The sequence below is a fragment of the Hylobates moloch genome, unplaced genomic scaffold (genome assembly GCF_009828535.3).
Source record: "Hylobates moloch isolate HMO894 unplaced genomic scaffold, HMol_V3 SCAFFOLD_16, whole genome shotgun sequence".
NCBI lineage: Eukaryota > Metazoa > Chordata > Mammalia > Primates > Hylobatidae > Hylobates > Hylobates moloch.
The window spans coordinates 11,304,052-11,329,564 of NW_026652291.1; the positions used below are offsets into that span (position 1 = coordinate 11,304,052).

General features: G+C 35.9%; 1 protein-coding gene across 5 annotated transcripts in view; it reads right to left on the bottom strand.

The window, feature by feature from the left end:
- The window catches only part of PPP4R4 (protein phosphatase 4 regulatory subunit 4), a 119,733-nt gene that overhangs the window by 55,919 nt on the left and 38,301 nt on the right, over positions 1–25,513 (bottom strand). For 3 of the 5 annotated variants that reach the window (XM_032180045.2, XM_032180044.2, XM_058429715.1), the window contains exons 4-7: positions 4,646–4,793; positions 4,061–4,134; positions 1,619–1,725; positions 719–826 (exon numbers count right to left, since the gene is read on the bottom strand). In XM_032180045.2, the coding sequence (XP_032035936.1) occupies positions 719–826; positions 1,619–1,725; positions 4,061–4,134; positions 4,646–4,793 (437 nt within the window). Of the gene's footprint in view, positions 1–718; positions 827–1,618; positions 1,726–4,060; positions 4,135–4,645; positions 4,794–7,502; positions 7,864–7,966; positions 8,077–25,513 lie in introns of those variants that run through there. The other 2 variants (XM_032180046.2, XM_058429716.1) reach the window with 2 other exon arrangements.

A 25,513-nucleotide genomic window follows, 5' to 3' on the forward strand; every position in this document is an offset into this window, starting at 1 on the left:
CGCCTGTAGTCCCAGCTACTCGGGAGGCTGAGGCAGGAGAATGGCGTGAACCCTGGGGGGCGGAGCCTGCAGTGAGCCGAGATCGCGCCACTGCACTCCAGCCTGGGTGAAAGAGCGAGACTCCGTCTCAAAAAAAAAAAAAAAAAAAAAAAATTTCTTCTTTACTGAACATGTACAGACTTTTTTCTTGTCATTACTTCCTGAACAATACAGCATAACTATTTACATAGCATTTATATTGTATTAGGTATTATTAGCATCTAGAGATGATTTTAAACATGTGGAAGGATATAAACAAGTCATATGGAAATACTACACTATTATATCAGAGACTTGAGCATCCTCAGATTTTGGTATCCAAAAGAGGTCCTGGAATCAAGTCCCCAAGGATATGGAGGGACAACTGCAATCCCATCTGAAATGACCCAATAATATAGTCAAAGAATAGCCAGTCAAACATATTCCAAGTATGGTTTATATTGGGCTATCTTTTCTTTCCTGAATCTAGGTGTCTGGAATGATAACTGAGCAACTAAGGTGAGAAAAAAAGAAATTAACATTAATCAAATGCCTACCACCATGCTAAGCACATTCCTCTTTATCTCTTTTAATCCAGACATACAGGAGGTACTTGTTATGATCATTTTTAAAGATCAAATATAGCCTTTCAATGGCATGCTTTCATGGAAATGGCATAAGGAATTTAAAGTATACCTACCCAATGCCCTGGGCTATATTTTCTAATTGCCTACACATACAAGATCGAACTTCATATTCTACATCTTGACAGAGTGATTTTACCAGAGGAAGTATTTCTCGCTTAATGCTGAAGGTGGGGAGAAAAGAAACATGCAAATGAATGAGTGTTTCAGAATAATATTCCCAATTATCATTAAAATCTTAACTCACCTTAATAATAACAAATGTATTTTAATAGAAAAAAAGTTTACAAGGTATTTTACATATCTTATTAAATTTGGATGTTATTAGCTACTTGTAAATTATGTATATCACACAGTCTTTTTAAAATAAAGGTTAATTTTGGATTGGCAGTTGAAATGTCTATAGCTAAGATAAAAGGCTGTAGCAGTAGAATATCTGAGTCTAGCAACCATCAACCAAAATATTCTTCAGCTTTACTCTTGAATCATAATTACAAAACACTCCATTCCTTTCATTTGGTATTTAATAAGCAGGCAAGAAGTAGCACATGAATTATAAACATGCTCCATAAAACCTCACAATAAGTTAAATTATTCAAAATAACAAATTCATAACAACAGTGTAAAAAAGCAGAAATTCTATCTTTAAGCCGCTGCCAATTTTGAAAGTCAATAAGGTAACGCCATTTTATCCTCAAAACTATATTTGGTATGAGATAGGGAAGATTAAGATAGGAAGTAGGAAAAAAGTTAACCTTATCAATTCCGAAAAGTTGAGATTGAAAAGAAAGGCATCTGAATAAGTAAATTCGTCATGAGAATTCTATAAAGTTAAAATAGTTAATATAACTAAATTTGTATGCAGTATGAAATAATACAAATATATTGTTACACAGTCATTATACATTTTAAATCAATGTAATAAAGTAGACCAAAAATTACATACAAATACTCACGTGTGGGCATCAAATTTGTTGGTCAATTTTCCTAAAATTTTACAACTAACTAAACGAGACTGGACTGTTTGGGAAAGTTGCGCCTTGGAAACAAGTGGATTCAAAATCTAAAGAGAAAATTTAGAGAAAAAAATTCACAAAATTTTATACATTCATGCCACTCATGTCAGCTATTTCCTTCAGAGTATTTTAAAGTTCTAAATGTTTTTAAAGAACCTGAATTACGATTTGAGGTTCATGACTCAATAACTTGGATTATCTTATTTGTCTTCTGAGTTATTAAGGTAAAGATAATTACAAATTATGCAATTAAAACAATTAGGAAAAAAATTGAAGTAAAGTTTATGTGATTTTACAATGCTCTGTATGCACGGATAAAAGTAGAATTTTGAAATACATATTTTAAAAAGAAAAAGCAAATTAATGACTAAATACCTTGAAATGTATTTTTATTCCATATAGATTAATTTTTATATGTATCCTAATGGGATGAAAAACATGATAGCTTCAAACAAATCCTATTAAATAATTCTGTCATTTGAATACAATAAGCCAAGTCTGATATTGCATTATGTATATACTGGGCATTCAAATACTACAACCTGACAGACTGTAAAACACTATGAAGATCAGACTCTGATTCTAGTCCCAGTTCTTTAGTTTGTCCAAATAATCTCACTATTTTTTTTTTTTTTTTTTTGAGACGGAGTCTCGCTCTGTCGCCCAGGCTGGAGTGCAGTGGCACAATCTTGGCTCACTGCAAGCTCCGCCTCCTGGGTTCATGCCATTCTCCTGCCTCAGCCTCCCAAGTAGCTGGAACTACAGGCGCCTGTCACCACGCCCAGCTAATTTTTTGTATTTTTAGTAGAGACGGGGTTTCACCGTGTTAGCCAGGACGGTCTGGATCTCCTGACCTTGTGATCCACGCGCCTCGGCCTCCTACACAGCTGGGATTACAGGCATGAGCCGCCGCACCCAGCCCATAATCTCGCTATTTCTAATCTACAGTTTCTCATCTATTTAAAATGGAAATGAGAATATGTCCTACTAAGATCTCTTTAATTTCTAAAATTCTATGACTCTATAGTCAACTGGCTTGTTTCCTCTCAAAGTAGCTGGAATTACTGAATATGCATTGATAATTTAGAAGTGAAAAGTTTAGAATAAATTACATATCTAAAATCTTTGAAACCACATGTTAAATAATATGGTATTCTAGAGTAAAAATTGCATTATACAGCATATTGCTTTTCAAAAAATATAAAAATCGCATGTCTATATTACGTTCAACACTTAAATATGCATAATCATCTAGATGTTTGGCATCAAGTATGCAAACATCCTTATAACCAGAAAATCTTCCCATTTTCAAGCCAGTATTTAAGCATTGTGATAGGACCATAAACTGTATGAAGACAAAGAAAGGACAAAGACACTTAACGAAGTCAGTAGAGGACATTTCATTGGCTGATGACTCCTTTTTTCAATCATGATATATTGAGAAAGAAATGTATACAGGAATAATGTTCAAAGAATACGAAATCTTTTCATTAGTGGATACATTTTCTTTCCATTTTTCTTCTTCTCTCATTGTAATTTATTTAAAGTCTTTAGAGAAGAGTATGTTGTTCAATGTTGAAAATTAATAGGCAAACAACATGTTGGGAATAATATTTGTAAGTATAACAAAGAATTAGCAACCATAATAAGTAAACAGCACATATAAATAGTGATTAAAGGATAGGATCAAACAATTGCAAAGGAATAGAGAGAAACTGATATAAATATGAGAAAATATTCAACAGCATAATAATTTAAAAATTCCAATCAAAATGTAATTCCATTTTTGGCCCATTAAATGTAATAGAAACACTATTGCTGATAAAAGTCCAGGAAAAGAGCATCTTCACATATTGTTAGTCAAAAGCTTAAGAATATTAATGCCCTCTGATCCATTAATTCCTTTTTGAAAGCTACAATTAAATTATCTGAAAAACAGGAAGAGCTCTACAGAAATGTTCATTAATGTCCTATTCAATAGTAAAATATAAGCCTGAAAACAGGCTTAAATGTTTCACAAGTAAAATATTCTGCAGCTACTATCAAATGAGTTTAAAATAATATAGAAAGTAATGCTAAGTGAAAAACAGCCATATATAAATTCAGTATGATCACTGATATGGCAAGCCAAGCAGCAACCATATATAGGAAAAAATCTGAAAGGAAATACATCAGGACCTTAAAAGTGGACAAGTACAGAGCTATGAATTCTTTTTTCTTCCTTCTATATTTTATATTTCTCAAATTTTCTCCAATGTGCACATTACATTCAAAATGAAAAACAACTTTCTTTTTTAAAAATCATTTTTGACAAGAAACCTTTAAAAAAAAATACCCTAGAGTGACTTACTTACTAGTATTTGCCCCCATGAAAAGTATTACCTCATGCCGTAGGGTTTCTTTTGGCAATACTTCTATAACAGACAGAAGAGTTTCCAGCCATGCATTGCTGACACCTGGTTGACACAGATAAAACATACTAAATTAAACGTCTCACTTCAAATTCAGTTTCAACTCAGCCATTAATAGTTACAATAGCACTTAATGATAAAATGGAAATAATTATTTTCATTACTATTCTAAAAAGTTTCTCTATTATTTTGTCTCAGCCAACATCTAGAAAATTTTTATATTTTTAAAAATAGTATTGGTGAGATATCTTTAAAGCAAGGTTTGCTCTTTTATTGTACAATACTATAAACATGACTGCTAGAAAAGGAAAAAAACTAAGAAGAAGGTATAAATCATAAGATGAATTAATGGATCTTCAGCTTTCAAGGAGATTAAATTTTGTGGGTTTTATAAGAAGACAGCCATAGCTATTTTAAGTCATTCCACTGCTCAACTCCTAGGCAGCATGGCCTTATTCAGTTATCCTCATCAGGCTAACAGTATTTATCTAATATCATGGCCATACACAAAAAAAACAATAAACAAGTATATAATTAAGCATGCCGGGCCCCTGACCTGTGTCCCTGTGCTCCAGATGCAGGAGAATGACTTGGAGGAATGAGTGGGTATATGCATGAATTGACACTGATTCGTCCTGCAGAATGGTCAGAAATGACACTGCAGCCGTTAACTGCATTTCCACTCCTGCAACATGCAGGGCTTCCTGTATAATCAGAAAGAGTTTGCTATTTACATAGATGAGAGATCACAAATTATAATTTTTAAAAATCCAAGGTTATAGAAACTAGTCATATTCCACAAAATTAGACATATGACCTTAAAGGATATGTACTTATTTTAGAGAACTATATTAATCTGCTCTTGATCATTTAACTCATTAGACTACATAAAATTTAAGTATCTTAGGATTTTATAAGTAACTTTCCATCGCTTTATTGAATAAAACTTATAAACAGTACATAAACCTTTAAGCAACAGAGTGGAAACTTTTGATAGGTTTTCTGTTTTCCTGTTTGGATTGTGACAGCTTGTCATCCTACCTAGAACAATGTCAAAGCTCAGACGGTCACATGTGTTTCCATTATTTGTGTTTCAAAAAATAAATATCATACATTCTACTATAAAAAAGAATACACTTAAGAGTATGCAAAATATTTCCCCTTTAAACAACTGAAGAGAACACAAATTACCATGAAGTAAACTGTTTTCAAAAGAAAATTTCTTAAGAATATGCTTTTAAAAATTAATTATATTCATAGCCATCTCCATTCACAATTTAAAGAATTTTAAAATGCATATCCAAAATTAAAGCCTACATTATAGTATGTTTTCAACACACCAAAGGGTCAAAAAAACTATCTTTTTACAAAAGCCTCAAAGATATTACTGTACTTCTCTATGAGAGACAGAGAGTGTGTGTGTTTGTATGTGTAATGTAAAGGCAACAAGAAGTATTACTTGTTCAACCAATTATGGCAATAATGAAAATTTCCCTTATATGCCTATTTTATAATATAATAAAGTCAGTAGAACAACCTGGAACTTAGTCATAAAATAAAGTTTCATATCAGTGATCTTAGGAATATTAATCCTTCTGCATTATGTCCTAATCTATAAAATGTGAATTATAGCAACATCTTCATGAAGATTTAAATCATTTAAACAGAACTTTTGTGATTTATCAACTTGTACAAAATGAATGTTTAAATAATTATTATTGTATTATCCACTATCTTCTGTCTGTATCACCCTTGGATCTAGTTGGAATCTCAGTTGCTCGCACCTTCACTGATCTCTCCCTAAAACCTGCTCCTCCTGTAATCTTCCTCATCCTGATAAATAGTAAATGACATCTCTGCCCTTCCAGCTGCTCAGCCCAAAAACTGTGGGGTCATCCTTAACTCCTCTCATTCCCTCACTCCTCACAGTCAAAAGACCAATAAATCCTGAAGGGTCTACCTTCAAAACAGATCCAGAATCTGAACACTAATCACCTCTCCTGTTGCCACCCTAGTCCAAGTCTCCATCTTCTCCAGCCTCAATTACTCAAAAAACCTTTAACCAGTCCCTGATTCCATCATTGTACCTCTACTATCCATTCTCTATACTGTAGCCTGAGGAATTATTTTAAGAAATAAGTCAGATAATGTCACTTTTCTGCTCAACTCTCCCATGGGCTTCCATCTCACTCAAAGGAAATGTCAAAGTCCTTTTAATGACTTACAGTATGTGTTCTCAGTTCCCCTTTTCCCAGATTTCCATATGGCTGGCTCCCCTACCTCTTTCAAGCCTCTACTCAAATACCACCTTTTCAATGAGGCCTTCCCTGATGACCCTACTTCGAGTTGAAAGTCACCTCCTTACCCCAGTTCTCACTACCCCCCTTTACCGGTTTATTCATTACCATCATCCAATACACAACATGTTTATTTGTTTATGGCCTATCTTTCAAAACTGGACACAAGCTTCATGTATCCCCATCTCCTAGCACGCAGCAGGCATTCAGTAAGCAGCTGCCAGGTGACTAAATGTCTCTTACCCTCTCACCTACGCTTTCTGCTCTTGATGTTCTCTCCCTTCACACACATTTTGCACATCTCCCAAAAAGTGGCTTCAAGAGATTTTGAGGTGAGTCCTAAAGATTAGGAATTGGCAGAATTAGATAGAAGGCAAAGCAAAAATGGATCACATAGAAATGTATTCTCAATCCTCTTTCTATCATGTCCATGCTGCTGTCTTCTACCCTAACATCACCATAATGATGATTTGGACCTATATACCCAGTCTTCTTGATTCAGCACAGTGGGACACTGTCAGTCATCACAATAGGAGATAACATAGGGATTTCTACAGCAAAAGAAACAGAATAGTAAAGCACTTTGATAAAGGCCAGCAAGCTAATAACTGGCAACTCTAACAAACAATTGTCTACCAGATGCCAAAACACTCCTACGCACTGAATTCTTCCTCACAGACTCTGCACTTCCATTCATCATTTATTAAGGCATGACTTAAAGCAATGCTAAGCCTTCATGTGGTGGTGTGGGAGATCTGGCAGTGGCATTTCCTGTGGCAAATGTCTATGTGCTATGGTTAATTGCCAGAAAACCTACCACATATTAGAGTGGCTGGTTTTTGTTTTATCCTAAACTTTTGTATCACACACAAAAACATTATTTTACATGTTTTTTCAACCAAAAGTTAATTACACATCATGAGAGTTCTTGGCTGAGAGAAAGAGGGAAAGAATGTTAGAGTATAAAGCAGAAGCAGCAATTGGTCTCTGAAATCAATCCTCCCATACCGCTTTGTTTTAGTGTTCCCAAAAGAAACATTTCTTCCACACTAACAATCTGGGGTTTGGAAAACACTTTTAAAAGATTTGATGTGGCCAGTATACATCACTTACAGGTTTCAGAAGGCACAGCTTTTATTTAGAAACAGAAAGGACTTTGCAAATAAATATTAAAATCAATTGTGAGGGCCACAATGTACATTCCAGTTCACATGAGTCTGTTAACTTCCAAGAGATGCAATTCTGCCCCCTCTTAAAGTCATTAAAGTCCTGGGTTTTGTACGTATGCAAACTTTATACAAAAGAAGAACATGAGAAGCTCTCCAACTTCATATCTTCTTACTGTATTATTTAGTCTTGACTCCCGCAGCAACATTTGCCCCAACTATTTTGCATTTAATTTTCGAAAAATCCTCAAGTCTTATCAGGATTTGGGTTTTTCTCTTGTTGTGCTGACTTCAACATCTGGGACTGTCCACTGTTAAGAAACCAGCACAGACTAAGAGATTTCATCACTGCTAAAAATCAACTGATTTTCTAAACATATTTTTCTGAAACATAATACAATAAGAGTTCGATACTTACCAGTAAAAGTGTTCTCCTCCACAGAGTCACACCCTCTGGACAAACATATGTGAGATCCATACTCTCTGGATAAATAAGTGTGCATCCTCATGGACCTTGGAAGACACTGAAAAGTAAATTCCTCTATTGCTTAAGTGCATGCCTTAATGCCAGTTACCATTCCTCTTACATTACTATTTTACGGCTGGCATCCCAACTTGAATTCCTCAAAAATGGAATGAGACATTAAGAGTTAATGGTACATTTCCAAGTTTTAAAAACTGTATCCATTCAAGGAAGGAAAGTGTAGTAGACATGTCTGTGTTTAAATTCGCTCTCTAGTTAGCATGAGCGGTGCAAGAAAGCATTTTGTAAAACAACATAATACACTCCTTGCAGAGAGGGAAATAGCTCTGTCTCCAACAAGCCTGTATTGTATCCATCAGGAAGATATTTCTCCTTACAATACACAATATAGAAAAGCATTAAATAAATCATCGGCTTACTCCAAAAGAGCAAGTGTTTAAATTTCACAAATTCTGAAAAGAATCTTATTAAATAAATCTGAAAAATATATTTATCATGAATAGTGCTAGTAAAAGGTAAAGGAACTCTAAAATTACAAACTATCTGTGTATTTTTAGAGATAGCATTGATTATTTTGAAATTAAATAATAGGGACTTCTATATTAAAATACTGAAGATCTGGGACATATAAAATATCTGGGGTATTACAGATCATAAACGTGGGAGTTTTTAGTAAGTAACATAATAGTGTAACAGCCCTCTTCATTATAAAATCATGATATTTATAAAAGACTATCAAATAGGTTAAATATGAATAATTGAAATATGCCAGGTTCTAAGATACCTTTAATGATTATACCTCAGTATTTTCCCTATCCCTGATTGCCACATTCCACCACTAAAATAAAGGGTGTAAAGGACTAGATGAGATCACTGAAAATCAAAATCTGAGAGGGAAAAATGAAGTGAAGACAATAAACACAAATAACAAAAGGAGATATGTTTTACCATTCCTAAGTCTGTATTTCAGTGATTAGCAAGGTTCATGAGGAGGTACACATAAAATATCCTTAAGAACTCTTTCCATAAAGGAAATACCAATAGTAAGTATCATATGACTATTGTAAATATACAATAAAATATGCTGCCATGCAAATCATAAGAACATCAAAACAAACAAATCAATTTAAAGACCACGGTTTTACATCTGAGCCTTCCAGTTGCAGTACTCTGCTAAGTCATTTTTAAACATAACAAATTAGAATCACAGGAATTTCATAATTTAGGCTTAAAATGTAAATAAGCAGCAATTCAAAACTTTGCAAAGAAAGGATGTGCTTTTCAAAGAAATATCTTTTTAATGGATGTGACAGCTATAAAGAACCATTCCTTCCAAATGATTCACTGTAGCAATATTTAATTAATTCAATATTTTTTCCAAAAATTATACACAGTTCTCTTAGAAAAAAAGCAGCCATGGAAAGTCTAGCAAATATCTATAAGCAAGAGGAAACAGGGCTTTTTTTCCCCCAAGTCAGCCATAATACTTTCACCTTCTATCCTAATCTCTCTCAAAAGCAGTCCAAAGAAAATCTAATTCTGAAGATAATAACCATTTTAATTTCATTCAAGTCCCAGCATCATACTATGTATTCTGGGAAATTGGAAAGAAGTCAAAGATAAGGATCTTTACCTTTGAGTGATTCCTGTTGACTATATATGCTCATTCAAATGCTCAGTTACGTTCAAGGCACTGTGCTGTGAGGTGCTAGAGACCTAGAGACCCAGCAATGAGCAGGACTAACAACGTACAGACACCTAACTGCACTGGCAGTAGAGTCTTACTTAACCTGATTTCAGGTACTGGATGATTTGAAGCTGAGCTGTACTCCCCTGCAAAGAACAGTCTATTCAGGACTGCCCTTATTCCTACTGCAGAGGGGCTTACCAGGGACTCTGCAAGCCTGTCAGAGAAGTCACTTAGGCTCTCAGTCCCTCAAGACCCCCTTCTAGAATCAGCAAATACCCCCAGGCCCAAAGCAGGCCCCAAATTACATGCTCGTTTTTCTGGATATTTGTTGTCTCTTAGATCTTGGAAGGATAATTTTTTACTACCCTGTTAGTTTCCATAGGCCTGTATGCAGATGATTTTTATGTTTTGTTCAGCTGTAAAAGTTATCTTTGCCAAGAGAGTTGATTAGAATTTCTAGTCTGCCTTTATTGAAAGAGGAAGTTCCCTTTCCTGTTATTATTCCTTCTTGATTTAATCTAAGAATGAGATTAACCCCAACGTTTCTATTTATGTACCTGCATAGGTTCTCTGTGCACATATACCCCTCTACCATACCCTGTCACCATCTCCACATCCACACAGATCAACTGATTGCTTTCCAACAATATGTTAGAAGTAATCAAGAACCTAAAATTAAATATTTTGCCAAAACCCTTGTGATATATGTACTTAATTTACACTTCTAGTTCTTAAGCTTCCTTATTTTCTTGGTGTAAAATTATGTTTCCAATAGCAGTTCTCCACTTTTGGTCTTCATTTTCTCTGTAGACAATCTCCTCCACACAAATGACTTTAAATGTAATCTGTATAAATTTTACTTTTTTATACTCTGAACAGGCAGACCTGTTCAGAGTATCACATCCGTATATACAACTCTCTGCAAACTCTACTTCGGATGTCTCAAAGGTATCGCAAAGGTAACAAGTCCAAAATTGAGCTCATGGTATTTCCTCTAACACCTGGGCCTCCTCCAGTCTCTTGTCCTAATGTGGGCTTTCTCTAGTCTCCCATCTTAGTGTGTGCCACTGTTACCCACCTGGTTTACAAACCAGGATTTCAGGAGTTATCCTTGATGCTCTTGGTTTTTTATTGCTCATATAGTCCTGGTTTTGTTTTGTTGTCTATCTCTTTAATCCATCCACCTCTCCAACCAGGCTACTTCCACCCTAGTCCAAGCTATTTTGAAGGTTTGCTTAGGTAAGGGTAACAGATTCCAAGTGATCCTCACCCACTACATCCCTTCCATTCCATCCTACATCACTCTTTTCTGATTCATTTTCGACTTTACAGTCAGCAAGAGATTTCAAAGCATTTAAAACTATAATTTGAATATTCTCTTGCATAATGCACCTAAGGATCTGCATAATTTGGGCTTTTTCACTGTCTCAGCAACTCCTCTTGCTTCATGCTCTAGGCACACTGATTTTCTCTCAGTGAATCTGCATTCAATCTGCATGCTTCTCTTTCCTTCTCAATGCTGGGAATGTTTGCTTTCCTATCTCCCCTTATCTTGCCCTTCATCTAATTATTTCTCTTCATACATGTAATGTCACACCAACAAAATAAGGAAGCTTAAGAACTAGAAGTGTAAATTAAGGACTATATCACAAGGGTTTTGGCAAAATATTTAATTTTAGGTTCTTAGTTACTTCTAACATATTGTTAGAAAACAGTCAGTTGATCTGTGTGGATGTGGAGATGGTGACAGGGTATGGTAGAGGGGTATATGTGCACAGAGAACCTATGCAGGTATATAAATAGAAACGTTGGGGTTAATCTCATTCTTAGATTAAATCAAGAAGGAATAATAACAGGAAAGGGAACTTCCTCTTTCAATAATGGCAGACTAGGTAACTCTAATCAACTCTCTTGGCAAGGATAATTTTTAAAGCTGAATAAAACATAAAAATCATCTGCATACAGGCCTATGGAAACTAACAAGGTAGTAAAAAATTACCCTTCCAAGATCTAAGAGACAACAAATATCTAGAAAAGTGAGCATGTAATTTGGGGCCTGCTTTGGGCCTGGGGGTATATGCTGATTCTAGAAGAGGGTCTTGAGGGAAGGACTGAGAGCCTAAGTGACTTCTCTGACAGGCTTGCAGAGTCCCTGGTAAGCCCCTCTGCAGTAGGAATAAGGGCAGTCCTGAATAGACTGTTCTTTGCAGGGGAGTACAGCTCAGCTTCAAATCATCCAGTACCTGAAATCAGGTTAAGTAAGACTCTATTGCTAGTGCAGTTAGGTGTGTGCCAGAAGAAAACATATTCCTTCCATGAGAAAGATATCATCCTAGGCCTCAAACTATTTCTACAAATAATTTGTTAAATACAAGACCAAGCACATAATCAATAATATCAATACATATAAGGAGATAAGATAATAAGCAGAAATAATACACAATATAAACATACCAAAAGGAGCTCCAGGTACTAGTGCTATATGATACATACATGGTTCAAGAGGATAAAAGATACAATTGAGGATTTCAACAGAGAATTCTCTAAGATATAAAAAATGGCAGATTTTAAAGAGCTAAATGGAAATTCTAGACTAGATAAATACAATAATCAAAATAAAAATCAGGTTAGATACAGATGAATTAGTGAGACAGAAGGTGTATTAGAATAAAACACTGATGAATCACAAACAGAAAAAAGGATGGAAAAGAAAGAAAAGAAGATAAAGGACAGGGAAATACTATTAAAAGATCTAATATATATAAAATTGGAGTCTTAGAAGGAGGAGAGAGAGAAGATTAGGCAGAGGCACATGTAAAAAGATATCTGAGAATTTTTCAAAACTGGCCAAAGAAAATAAGCCAGAGTCAAGAAGCCATAAATATGTCTCCATATTTCTAGAAATCTACAGATACAGTGTAAAATCCTATGCTAATAAAAACATCTATTTAAAATGCATGTGGAAGACATTTTCAAACAGACAAAAACAAAGATAATTTGTTACCAGCAGACTTGTACTGAATACTAAAAGGTGTTCTTCAGGCAGAAAAAAAAAAGATTCCAAATGGAAATACTATAGGTAATAAAAAATGATAGCTATGTGGGTAAATCTAAATAGATATTGGTTAGATAAAACAACAATATCTAGGAGACGTGAAATATATAAATAAAATAGCTAACAACAATAACATGTAAGTCAGAAGAGGATTAAATAGAGAGCTGGAAGGTTCTTATTATCTAGGAAGAGGGTAAAAATACCAATGAAATTTGACTTTGATAATATGTCCTTTTTGTAATGTCTAAGGTCACTAACACAAGAAAAGTAAAAGAGTCTGTAACTTCCAAGCTAACAGAAGAGGGAGAAAGTGAAATAATAAAACTACTTAATCAATTCAAATAAAATAAATAAGAGAAATAGAAACATAGAGCAGTTGGCAAAAAGAAAAGCAAACTGTAAGATGACCCATGCAATTACATTAAATGTAAATGGGAAAAATATTCTAATTAAAATACAGTGTGAGATTGGATTAAAAAACAAAACCCAATCATGTTGTTTACAAAATAAAATCTAAAACATCAGGAGAAGCCACAGAGTCGAAGAAGAAATTTCAACACATAACCAGAATATGTGAAGTATTGTATCATTGAATGGTTATACCACAATTGACTTATCCATCAACAGTTGACTGATATTCGGGTTGTCTCCAGTTTTAGCTATAGCAAGTGAAGCTGCAATGAACATTCACGTATAAGACTTTATATGAAAAGATGCTTCATTTTCTCTTAATCCTTAGGAGTTAAACAGCTTAGTAATATAGTAGATGTATGTTTAAATTTTTGAGAACCTGTTTTCTAAAGTTGTACCATTTTACATTCCCACCAACAGTGTAAGGGAGTTTGAGTTGCTCTACAGTCTTCCGCAATACTTCATATGGTCAATTGCTGTTTTTTGTTTGTTTTTTTGTTATTTTTAGTACAGATATTTTAACAAGTGTTGGAGATTTACTTGCATTTTCCTAATGACTAATGATGTTGAACATCTTTTCTTATGTATAATGGCCATCTGCAAATGCTCTTTGGTGAAGCATCTTAAAAATGTTTCCGTATTTCTAAAAATTGGGTTGTTTTATTATTGTGTTTTGAGGAGTTCTTTATGTATTCTGAACACAGTCCTTTGTCATCTATGTGATTTACAAATATTTTCTCCCATTCTGACTTGTCTTTTCATTCACTTAATAGTGTCTTCTGAAGAACAGATCTAATTTATCAAATTTTTCTTGTAAGGATCATGCTTCTAGAGTCATATGTAAGAAACTTTTACCTAACCCAAGATCACAAAGATTTTCTCTTATGGTTTTCTCTAGAAGTTTTAATAATTTCAGTCTTTAACATTTAGGTCTATGATCTATTTTATCTTTTGCATATGGAGCAAGGTATGGATTTATTTTTCAAACTGAGCATCATCATTTGTTGAAAAGCCTATCCTCTCCATAATGAATTGCCTTTGCCCCTGTGTCAAAAACAAACTGACAATTTGTGGGGTAGGTGTGAGGTTTTTTAAACTTTCTCTATATCTCATTGATTACTTTATCTATCTTTACACCAATCATACAGTATTAATTGCTGTGGCTATATATCATGTCTTGAAATCAGGTAATATAAGTCCTCCAATTTTGTTCCTATTTTTCAAAGTTGTTTTGGCTATTCTAGGTCCTTTACATTCTCATATGAATCTTAGAATTAGTTTGTCATTTCCTACAAAAACCGAACCTACTTGAATTTTGGTTATTTTGCATTAAACATACGCATTGATCTGGGGCAAACTGACATCTTAACAATATTGAGTCTTCTGATCCACGAATATGATCTATATTTCAGTTCACTTAGTTCTCTCATTATTTCCTCTCAGAAATGTTCTATAGTCTTCAGTTTATAGATCTTATGTAACATTTACCAGATTTATCACTAAGTATACATATTTTAATGCTATTTTGATAGTTTAAGAAAAACTTCAATTTCCAATTGTTGGTTGCTGGTTTGTAGAAACACAGTTGATTTTTGTATATCGATCTCATATCCCATAACCTTTCTATACTTGCTTGGAAGTTCCAGTATTTTTCTTTTGTAGGTTCCTACATATGATAATGTTATCTGAGAAAAAAAGACAGCTTTACTTCTTTCTCTGCAATGTGAATGCCTTTTCTTTTTGTTGCCTTACTGTACTGGCTAGAATGTCCAGTATACTGTTAAACAAAAGTGGTAAGAGCAGACACTTTTGGCCTTTTCCTGATCTTAGGAAAAAGTCTTCCACCTTTAAATGAACCTGTAGGTTTCTCACAGAGGAAGCTCCCATCTATTCCTAGTTTACTGAGTTGTGAGGTTATTTATTTATTTATTTATTTATTAGATGGAGTCTCACTCTGTCGCCCAGGCTGGAATGCAGTGGCACAATCTCGGCTCACTGCAACCTCTGCCTCCCGGGTTCAAGCAATTCTCCTGCCTCAGCTTCCCAAGTAGCTGGGATTACAGACACTTGCCACCATGCCCGGCTAATTTTTGTATTTTTAGTAGAGATGGGGTTTCACCATGTTGGCCAGGCTGGTCTCGAACTCCTGACTTCATGATCCACCTGCCTCGGCCTCCCAAAGTGCTAGGATTACAGGTGTGAGCCACCATGCCAGGCCTTATTTTGTTTTAAGACAAGGTCTCACTATCTTGCCTAGACTAAAACTGTTGGGCTCAAGAGATCCTCCAGCCTCAGCCTCCTAATAGCTGGGATTACAGGTGTGTGTCATCACACCTGGCTAAGTTTTTTTTTCCAGAAATAGTTGTTGGATTTTGTCATATACTTTTTCTAAATCTACTGAGATGACTAGATGGTGGTGTTCCTTTTTTAGTCTTCTGATAAGACTTATACTGATTAGTTTTTAAATTTTGAAACAATCTTGAATTCCTGAGATAGACCCTGACTAGTCATAATGTATTATTATCCTTTTGATATATTGTTGGATTTGATTTCTCATTTTTGGGTGTTTGCATCTACGCTCATGAGTATATATACATCAGGGTAATGTTGGGCCTGAAAGTTTATCAGGAAGTTCTTACCTCCTCCTCTATTTTCTGAAAGAATTTGTGTAGAATTGTTATTTCCTTTACATTTACCCTAATTTTTACCATTTCCAGTGCTCTTCATTTATTCATGTAAATCAATTTCCATCTGGTATCACATTACTTTTACCTAAAGAATTTCCTTTACAGCTGGGCACGGTAACTCACATCTGTAATCCCAGCGCTTTTGGGGGGCGGATCACCTGAGGTTAGGAGTTCAAGACCAACCTGGCCAACATGGTGAAACCTTGTCTCTACTAAAAATATAAAAATTAGCTGGGCATGGAAGCAGGCGCCTGCACCTGTTCCCAGCTACTTGGGAAGCTGAGGCAGGAGAATCGCTTGAACCCGGGAGACAGAGGTTGCAGTGAGCCAAGATCGTGCCATTGCACTCCAGCCTGGGCAACAAGAGTGAAAACCCATCTCAAAAAAAAAAAAAAAGATTTTCCTTTACCATTTCTTGTGGTATAGATTTGATATAATTAATTCTCTCAATTTGTTTATCTAAAAAAGCTACTTTATCTCTCGAAAGGTCTTTTAACTGGGTATATATTTCAGTTGACTTTTTAATTTTTGCTTTTCACTTTCAGTACTTTTAATGTATATTCTTTTGTCCTCTAGACTACATAGTTTCTGATCAGAAGCCTGTTCAATTGTCACCTTTGTCTCTGGTTACTTCCAAGATTATTCCTTTTTTTATTTTCAGCAGTTTATGAGGTGTCTAGGGGTTAGGGTGTGTGTGTGTGCGTGCACACGGTGTCTAGGGGTGAGGGTGTGTATGTGTGTGTGCGTGTGCACGCATTTATCCTGCTTGGAGTCCTCTGGTCTTCTTAGATCTATGCTTTGTCCTGGCTAGTATTTCTTTAAATAATTCTTCCTTCCCATTTCTCTTTTCTCATTCTGAGTTGTCGATCGCATATATATTAGATCTTTTTATGCTGTCTCAAAGCCATTGGATGTTCTCTTCTCATTTTTCACTCTTTTCTATCTCTATGTTTCAGTTTGGATAATTTCTATTTTCAAGTTCACTGATTCTTTCACCAGACATGTTCAAACTCCTGATAAGCCCATTAAAGAAATGCTTCATCTTAGATATCATCTTTTTTATTTCTAGCATTTTTTTTTTCATTTGAGGCAGTGTTTTGCTCTTGTTGCCTATGCTAGAGTGCAATGGCACAATCTCGGCTCACCACAACCTCCGCCTCCCAGGTTCAAGCGATTCTCCTGCCTCAGCCTCCTGAGTAGCTGAGATTACAGGGATATGCCACCACGCCCAGCTAATTTTATATTTTTACTAGAGATGGGGTTTCTCCATGTTGGTCAGGCTGGTCTCAAACTCCTGACCTCAGGTGATCCGCCCACCTCAGCCTCCCAAAGTGCTCGGATTACAGGCGTGAGCCACCACGCCTGGCCTATTTCTAGCATTTTCATTTGATTATTTTATAGATCCTCTCTCTGTTGAAATGCCCTATACATCCAGGCATGTTGTTTTTTCAGTGGATTTTTTTTACCATATAAATCATAGCTACTTTAAATTCCCTAATACTTCCAATATCTGGGTCATCTCTGACACTAGACCTGTTGTTGTTTTATGTTTTGGTAAGTTTTCTTATTTTGTGTGCCCAGAAATTTTTGATTTTGAAATGTTGAATGCTGGATATTCAGTGACGATAGGGGCAACAGTATTTATGCTCAGAAATGAACATTCCTCCTCTGCTAGGCTGTTAAGTACAGGGGGTTGAATAATCAGTCTAGTTAGCAGTTGAGCTGGGTTTGAGGATTTTTGTTGCTATGGCAATCACAGCACCACAGATTTCAAACCTCCAATAGTGGGCCACTATTATCTTTTGTTTAATGTACAGCCTCAGATGCCAAAGGGTTTTCCTCAGTGTTCCTGCTCCACCCTCAGTTTTCAGCAGGGGGTCTCTCTCCACACTCTTGTCCCTTCTCCAGTAGTAGACAACTGTTGCTTGTTACTACACACTAGGCTAATGGTGGATGTAGAGTATTCTCAGATATCTTGGTGTAGCCTCATCTTAGGTAGGGGGTCTTTGAGCCTGGGCCTCAGGAATGTAACTTTTTCAGTGTTCCTGTCCTATAACTTTGTATCTTGGGGTGCGGGAGGGGGACCTTTGCCAGGGTCAAGTTTCTTGCCCTATCCTCACTGGTGGCAGACCTCTGCTTTTTATCAGTACAGGGTCATAGGTCTAACATCTCCTGCCTTCCACACCCAGCCCCTAGTGTCAAAAGGCTTATGCTCCCACCTTTCTCCCAGAAATAGGTGATCTTTGCATGGTCCTGGAGGAGTGAGGGTTTTCTACCTCTCTTCCAGAAGCAAGTGGGTTTTGCTCCTACCACACCCACCGAAGCAATGGCACTTCACCCGGGCTGTAGAACAGAAAAGTTCATTGCTTCTCCCTACACAGCTTAGACTTTTGCTTCATAAAGGAGGTTTTCAGGAAATGGGCAGAGTCGGTTCCTGTCCCTCAGCAACAGCTCATCACCATCACACCTTTATCACCAAGGGAGATGCTCTCCAATCTCCTGCCTTGTCCCCCACTCTTTCTCACAGAGCAAACAGTGGAGACGTATGAAAAAGAGCTTGCAAATGGATGCAAAGCTCCTCTGTGTCTAAGCTACAAGTTATCCTAAACACATAAACTGTACAAGCCCACAGTCTCCCTTTTTTTCTTTTTTTATTATTATTATTATAAGTTTTAGGGTACACGTGCACAATGTGCAGGTTTGTTACATATGTATCCATGTGCCATGTTGGTGCACTGCACCCATTAACTCATCATTCAGCATTAGGTATATCTCCTAATGCTGTCCCTCCCCACTACCCCCACCCCACAACAGTCCCCGGAGTGTGATGTTCCCCTTCCTGTGTCCATGTGTTCTCACTGTTCAATTCCCACCTATGAGTGCGAACATGCGGTGTTTGGTTTTCTGTCCTTGTGATAGTTTACTGAGAATGATGGTTTCCAGTTTCATCCATGTCCCTACAAAGGACATGAACTCATCATTTTTTATGGCTGCATAGGGTGTATATGTGCCACATTTTCTTAATCCAGTCTATCATTGTTGGACATTTGGGTTGGTTCCAAGTCTTTGCTATTGTGAATAGTGCCGCAATAAATATACGTGTGCATGTGTCTTTATAGCAGCATGATTTATAGTCCTTTGGGTATATACCCAGTAATGGGATGGCTGGGTCAAATGGTATTTCTAGTTCTAGATCCCTGAGGAATCGCCACACTGACTTCCACTATGGTTGAACTAGTTTACAGTCCCACCAACAGTGTAAAAGTGTTCCTATTTCTCCACATCCTCTCCAGCACCTGTTGTTTCCTGACTTTTTAATGATGGCCATTCTAACTGGTGTGAGATCGTATCTCATTGTGGTTTTGATTTGCATTTCTCTGATGGTCAGTGATGACGAGCATTTTTTCCTGTGTTTTTTGGCTGCATAAATGTCTTCTTTTGAGAAGTGTCTGTTCATGTCCTTTGCCCACTTTTTGATGGGGTTGTTTTTTTCTAGTAAATTTGTTTGAGTTCATTGTAGATTCTGGATATTAGCCCTTTGTCAGATGAGTAGGTTGCGAAAATTTTCTCCCATTTTGTAGGTTGCCTGTTCACTCTGATGGTAGTTTCTTTTGCTGTGCAGAAGCTCTTTAGTTTAATTAGATCCCATTTGTCAATTCTGGCTTTTGTTGCCATTGCTTTTGATGTTTTAGACATGAAGTCCTTGCCCATGCCTATGTCCTGAATGGTATTGCCTAGGTTTTCTTCTAGGGTTTTTATGGTTTTAGGTCTAACATGTAAGTCTTTAATCCATCTTGAATTAATTTTTCTATAAGGTATAAGGAAGGGATCCAGTTTCAGCTTTCTACATATGGCTAGCCAGTTTTCCCAGCACCATTTATTAAATAGGGAATCCTTTCCCCATTGCTTGTTTTTGTCAGGTTTGTCAAAGATCAGATAGTTGTAGTTTATATGTGGCATTATTTCTGAGGGCTCTGTTCTGATCCATTGATCTATGTCTCTGTTTTGGTACCAGTACCATGCTGTTTTGGTTACTGTAGCCTTGTAGTATAGTTTGAAGTCAGGTAGCATGATGCCTCCAGCTTTGTTCTTTTGGCTTAGGATTGACTTGGCAATGCAGGCTCTTTTTTGGTTCCATATGAACTTTAAAGTAGTTTTTTCCAATTCTGTGAAGAAAGTCATTGGTAGCTTGATGGGGATGGCATTGAATCTATAAATTACCTTGGGCAGTATGGACATTTTCACGATATTGATTCTTCCAACCCACGAGCATGGAATGTTCTTCCATTTGTTTGTACCCCCTTTTATTTCATTGAATAGTGGTTTGTAGTTCTCCTTGAAGAGGTCCTTCACGTCCCTTGTAAGTTGGATTCCTAGGTATTTTATTCTCTTTGAAGCAATTGTGAATGGGAGTTCACTCATGATTTGGCTCTCTGTTTGTCTGTGATTGGTGTACAAGAATGCTTGTGATTTTTGTACATTGATTTTGTATCCTGAGACTTTGCTGAAGTTGCTTATCAGCTTAAGGAGATTTTGGGCTGAGACAATGGGGTTTTCTAGATATACAATCATATCATCTGCAAACAGGGACAGTTTGACTTCCTCTTTTCCTAATTGAATACCCTTTATTTCCTTCTCCTGCCTGATTGCCCTGGCCAGAACTTCCAGCACTATATTGAATAGGAGTGGTGAGAGAGGGCATCCCTGTCTTGTGCCAGTTTTCAAAGGGAATGCTTCCAGTTTTTGCCCATTCAGTATGATATTGGCTGTGGGTTTGTCATAGATAGCTCTTATTATTTTGAGATACGTCCCATCGATACCTAATTTATTGAGAGTTTTTAGCAGGAAGCATTGTTGAATTTTGTCAAAGGCCTTTTCTGCATCTATTGAGATAATCATGTGGTTTTTGTCCTTGGTTCTGTTTATATGTTGGATTACATTTATTGATTTGCATATGTTGAACCAGCCTTGCATCCTGGGGATGAAGCCCACTTGATCATGGTGGATAAGCTTTTTGATGTACTGCTGGATTCAGTTTGCCAGTATTTTATTGAGGATTTTTGCATCAATGTTCATCAAGGATATTGGTCTGAAATTCTCTTTTTTGGTTGTGTCTCTGCCAGCAGTTTTGAGTGAGTTTCTTAATCCTGAGTTCTAGTTTGATTGCACTGTGGTCTGAGAGACAGTTTGTTATAATTTCTGTTCCTTTACATTTGCTGAGGAGAGCTTTACTTCCAACTATGTGGTCAATTTTGGAACAGGTGTGGTGTGGTGCTGAAAAAAATGTGTATTCTGTTGATTTGGGGTGGAGAGTTCTGTAGATGTCTATTAGGTCTGCTTGGTGCAGAGCTGAGTTCAATTCCTGGGTATCCTTGTTAACTTTCTGTCTCGTTGATCTATCTAATGTTGACAGTGGAGTGTTAAAATCTCCCATTATTATTGTGTGGGAGTTCAAGTCTCTTTGTAGGTCACTCAGGACTTGCTTTATGAATCTGGGTGCTCCCGTGTTGGGTGCATATATATTTAGGATAGTTAGCTCTTCTTGTTGAATTGATCCCTTTACCATTATGTAATGGCCTTCTTTGTCTCTTTTGATCTTTGTTGGTTTAAAGTCTATTTTATCAGAGACTAGGATTGCAACCCCGGCCTTTGTTTTCCATTTGCTTGGTACATCTTCCTCCATCCCTTTATTTTGAGTCTATGTGTGTCTCTGCACGTGAGATGGGTTTCCTGAATACAGCACACTGATGGGTCTTGACTCCTTATCCCTTTAAAAATTTGTTAAAATCTTAGCTGATACTGCTAACTACTTTATGTGGTGGGCACCTCTTCCTCCTATGCTCTGCCAAGTCAATGTTCCTGTGTCCCATCTATCCTCAGAGGGGTGTGTTACTCTTGTGAATTCAGCTCACTTGGCTGCCTTGTAACCAACTCTGATGTGCTCAAGAAGTTATGACTGAGTGGATTTTGTGGATAACCTACTGTTACTAGAATGCAAGTAATGTTCTCTTGCAGCTTTCTATATCCTAAATGGAAGTGAAATGGATTGCTTTGTTTTTGAGTAAATGTTTCATAGAACTTTAATTATTATTGTGAAGTAATTAGTAATGTCAATCTATTTTGTCCTTAAATACAAATAGATATATATGTAAAAAGAAAAAGCATAAAAGACATTATTCTCAAAATGCATAGCATTAAATGTACCTTTATTTTTTAAGCTGTAAACCATAGAACAGTTTGTATCAATCTGTTCATCTCTAATTCCTTTCATTAATACTTTTCTGAGTGAAATAAAAAAATAAGTTATATAATTTTATGCTTCCTAAGCCACAAGACCTCTTAATTCTGACCCTGATGATTATCTTCTATCAACCTTAGATTATAGGAATTATTTCACTTTCTTATTTACATTCTTTCCTATCAGTGTCCCTAAATGTTTAGCCTGTCTAAAGAACACTATATTGTGGGCTTTTTATTATCTGTAAGGGTCTGGAACATCATAATCTGCTTATTATGCTTATCTCAAAACACATCACCTTCAGTGAGGAAGACAGATGCCTGTTTTCTTAGCTGCAAACCAAAGAAGAAAGAAATCTGTATCATTTGTTTATGCTCTTTAATTCCTTTAGTCAAGACTATTTCTTTTTCTTGGTGAACTATAAGAATAAATTACATACTTTCATGCTTCCTAGAAATCTCCCAACAAAATATTCATAAACACTGAATTTTTTAGGCCTAGACTTTCCCAATTGTAAAATGAGTATAAATACATTACATGGAGCTGTTAGGAGGATTTTTTTAAGGATATATCTAAAGCATTAAGCATAGTGCCTGGCCTACAGTGTTCCACACATTATTACAGCTTGAGTGTCCCTTATCCCAAATGCCTGTAACCAGAAGTGTTTCAGATTTTGAATGTTTTGGGATTTTGGAATATTTGCATATTCATAATGAAATATCTTGGGGATAGGACCCAAGTCTAAATATGAAATTCATTTGTTTCATATACATCTTATACACATAGGCTGAATGTAATTTTATGCAATATTTTAAATAATTTTGTGCATGCAACTAAGTTTTGACTGCATTTTGACTTTAACTACACCTCATCACACGAGGTCAGATGGGGAGTTTTCTACTTGTAGCACCATGTTTATGCTCAAAAAGCTTCAAATTTTGGAGCATTTTGATTTTTGATTTGAGGATTAGGAATGCTCAATCTGTGTTTGTCCACTTAACTATGCTACTTGAAATAGGACTTTTAAAAAAGTAAAGTTAAGCTTTGTATTTACAAATGTATTTATAAAGTAAATGCTTTCTGTAAAAATTCTAGAATAAGATGTTTAAAACAAACTACCCATATACAGGAGATATAAAATTCTACAATAAATAATCATATTAGGAGAAATTTATTATTTTTTTCATATTATTTCTTTTCGTTTTGTTTTGTTTTTGTTTTTTAGAGGCAAGGTCTTGCTATGCTGCCCTAGCTGGAGTGCAGTCAGTAACTATTCACTGCAGCCTCAAACTCCTAGGCCCCAGCCTCCAGAGTAGCTGAGACTATGGGCACACACCGAAATAAAAGAAAATCACATTTCACATTGATTATGTCCCTTTTATCCTTTCTTTATTATATATTGCCCGAATCCTCTCCAAACCCCCAAAAAGTCTCTCTCGAACATAAATCAGCGTTATATACCATTCTACATGTATGTGTCAAATTTCCAAACATATTCTGTTCCTATTTCTCACCCAAGAATGCCATCAGTGGATCAGGCCAATGTTCCCTTGGTCTTTCAGGTAGATATTTATATTGTCTCTAAATGTTAAGTTCAATGAACACTCATTTACAAAATTTTTTTGATTGCCTATTATCTGCCAGGCACTATTCTAGGTTCTGGGGGTATAGTGAGAAACTAGACTGACAAATATCCTGCCCTTATGAAAGAAAGGGAAAAGACTGGCAGATGATGAGGTCACAAAGGTAGATGGGGGTGATTTAAGAACATGGTAGGGGGTCGTATTTTATCTGAAATGGGAAGTCACTTTCATTAGTTTCCTGTGGCTGCTGTAACAAATTACCACAAACTGAGTGGCTTAAAACAACAGCTATTTCTTCTCTCACAGGTCTGGAGGCCAGAATTTCAAAATCAGTATCACCTGGTCAAAATCAAAGTGTTGGCAAGGCCACATTCCATCTAGAGGCTCTGAGGTAGAATCTGCTTTTTGCTTCTTTCAGCTTTTGGTGGTTGCTATCATTCCTTGGCTTGTGGCGACATCACTTCAATCTCTACCTCCATCTTCACATTGCATTCTTCTACATGTATGTGTCAACTCTCCTCTGCCTTCTTATAAGGATACATGTGATGGCATTTAGACCACCACCCCAATAATCCAGGATAATCTCCCGATCCCAAGATCCTTAACTATATCTGTAAAGACCCTTTTTCCAAATAAGGTAACATTTACAATTTCTAGGGATTAGTGCCCAATATCTTTTGGAAAGGAGCATGATTCTACCTACCACACCACTTAAGTAATTTTCATGAAAGTGGGAGACAAGATATGATTGATGCTTTTTAAAAGATCTCTCTGGGTGAGTTTGCTCTAGGAGGCAAAATGGAAGCAACAGATTCAGTGAGGAGGCTGCTGTAGTACAGACAGGAGATGACTAAGTCTTGAGACATTAAATTACACATTTTATATCTGTTACAGTCATGATCAGCTAGCTAATGAGTAGTAAAGAGTGAGGACTCAAGACTCAGACTTCCTGTTTAAACCTAATTATACCACTTGCAAGCTTTGTGACTTTGAGCAAGTTACTTAACTAAGTTGTTTCTTCCACTGTCAAGTGATCATTATGGAACCACTATGACTATTCAGATTAAAATGTGTGGAATATCTGACAGAATACAGTGCCTGACACATAGTAAGACCTCAATAAATATTTGCTACGTTATTTTTATCTGTGCCTGGAATTGCTCAATTTCTATTATATAATTTTATGACATATATTATGGTTGCCAAAATGTAAGTGTAAAAACAACTAAATAAATTTAATAACTCGATAAGTAGAGACTGTTTTTTGCATTGGACTGTAATGGAATCACCTTCGTTATATGGTGTAATTATATCGTTATTATTCTGAATTTTATAAAAGACCATGGTATAATATTTTAAATATTTATCTTGACAATCAAATTCTTTCACTTCTAGATAACAAGAAGTTCAAATCAAATATTGAAGTCTAACAAACATCTAAGATTTCAATTTAATATACTGTGGAAAAAGAATTAAAACTTAATAAAACCACAGGAAAAAAATTATTTAATAGATACCCTAGGATTAAATCATGCAACATGAATATATGGTAAGGACCATATTTTAAAATGTCTCCACATTTAGGAAATTTAAATTGGAGGTCAAAATATTTCCTTTCTAAATTTCTAGCTAAATTTAACCTTGAGATGAGTGGCCTAACTTCACTACCATTCATTGCACACTTTGCACACAATTTAGAAAATAAATTGGGGAAATACTATGGATTGGCTTAATTCTATTTTTCTTACTTTCTATTTTTCTTCTTTTGTTAGTTATTCTAGACAGCAACCTCAATCTGACGGATTAGCTCAAT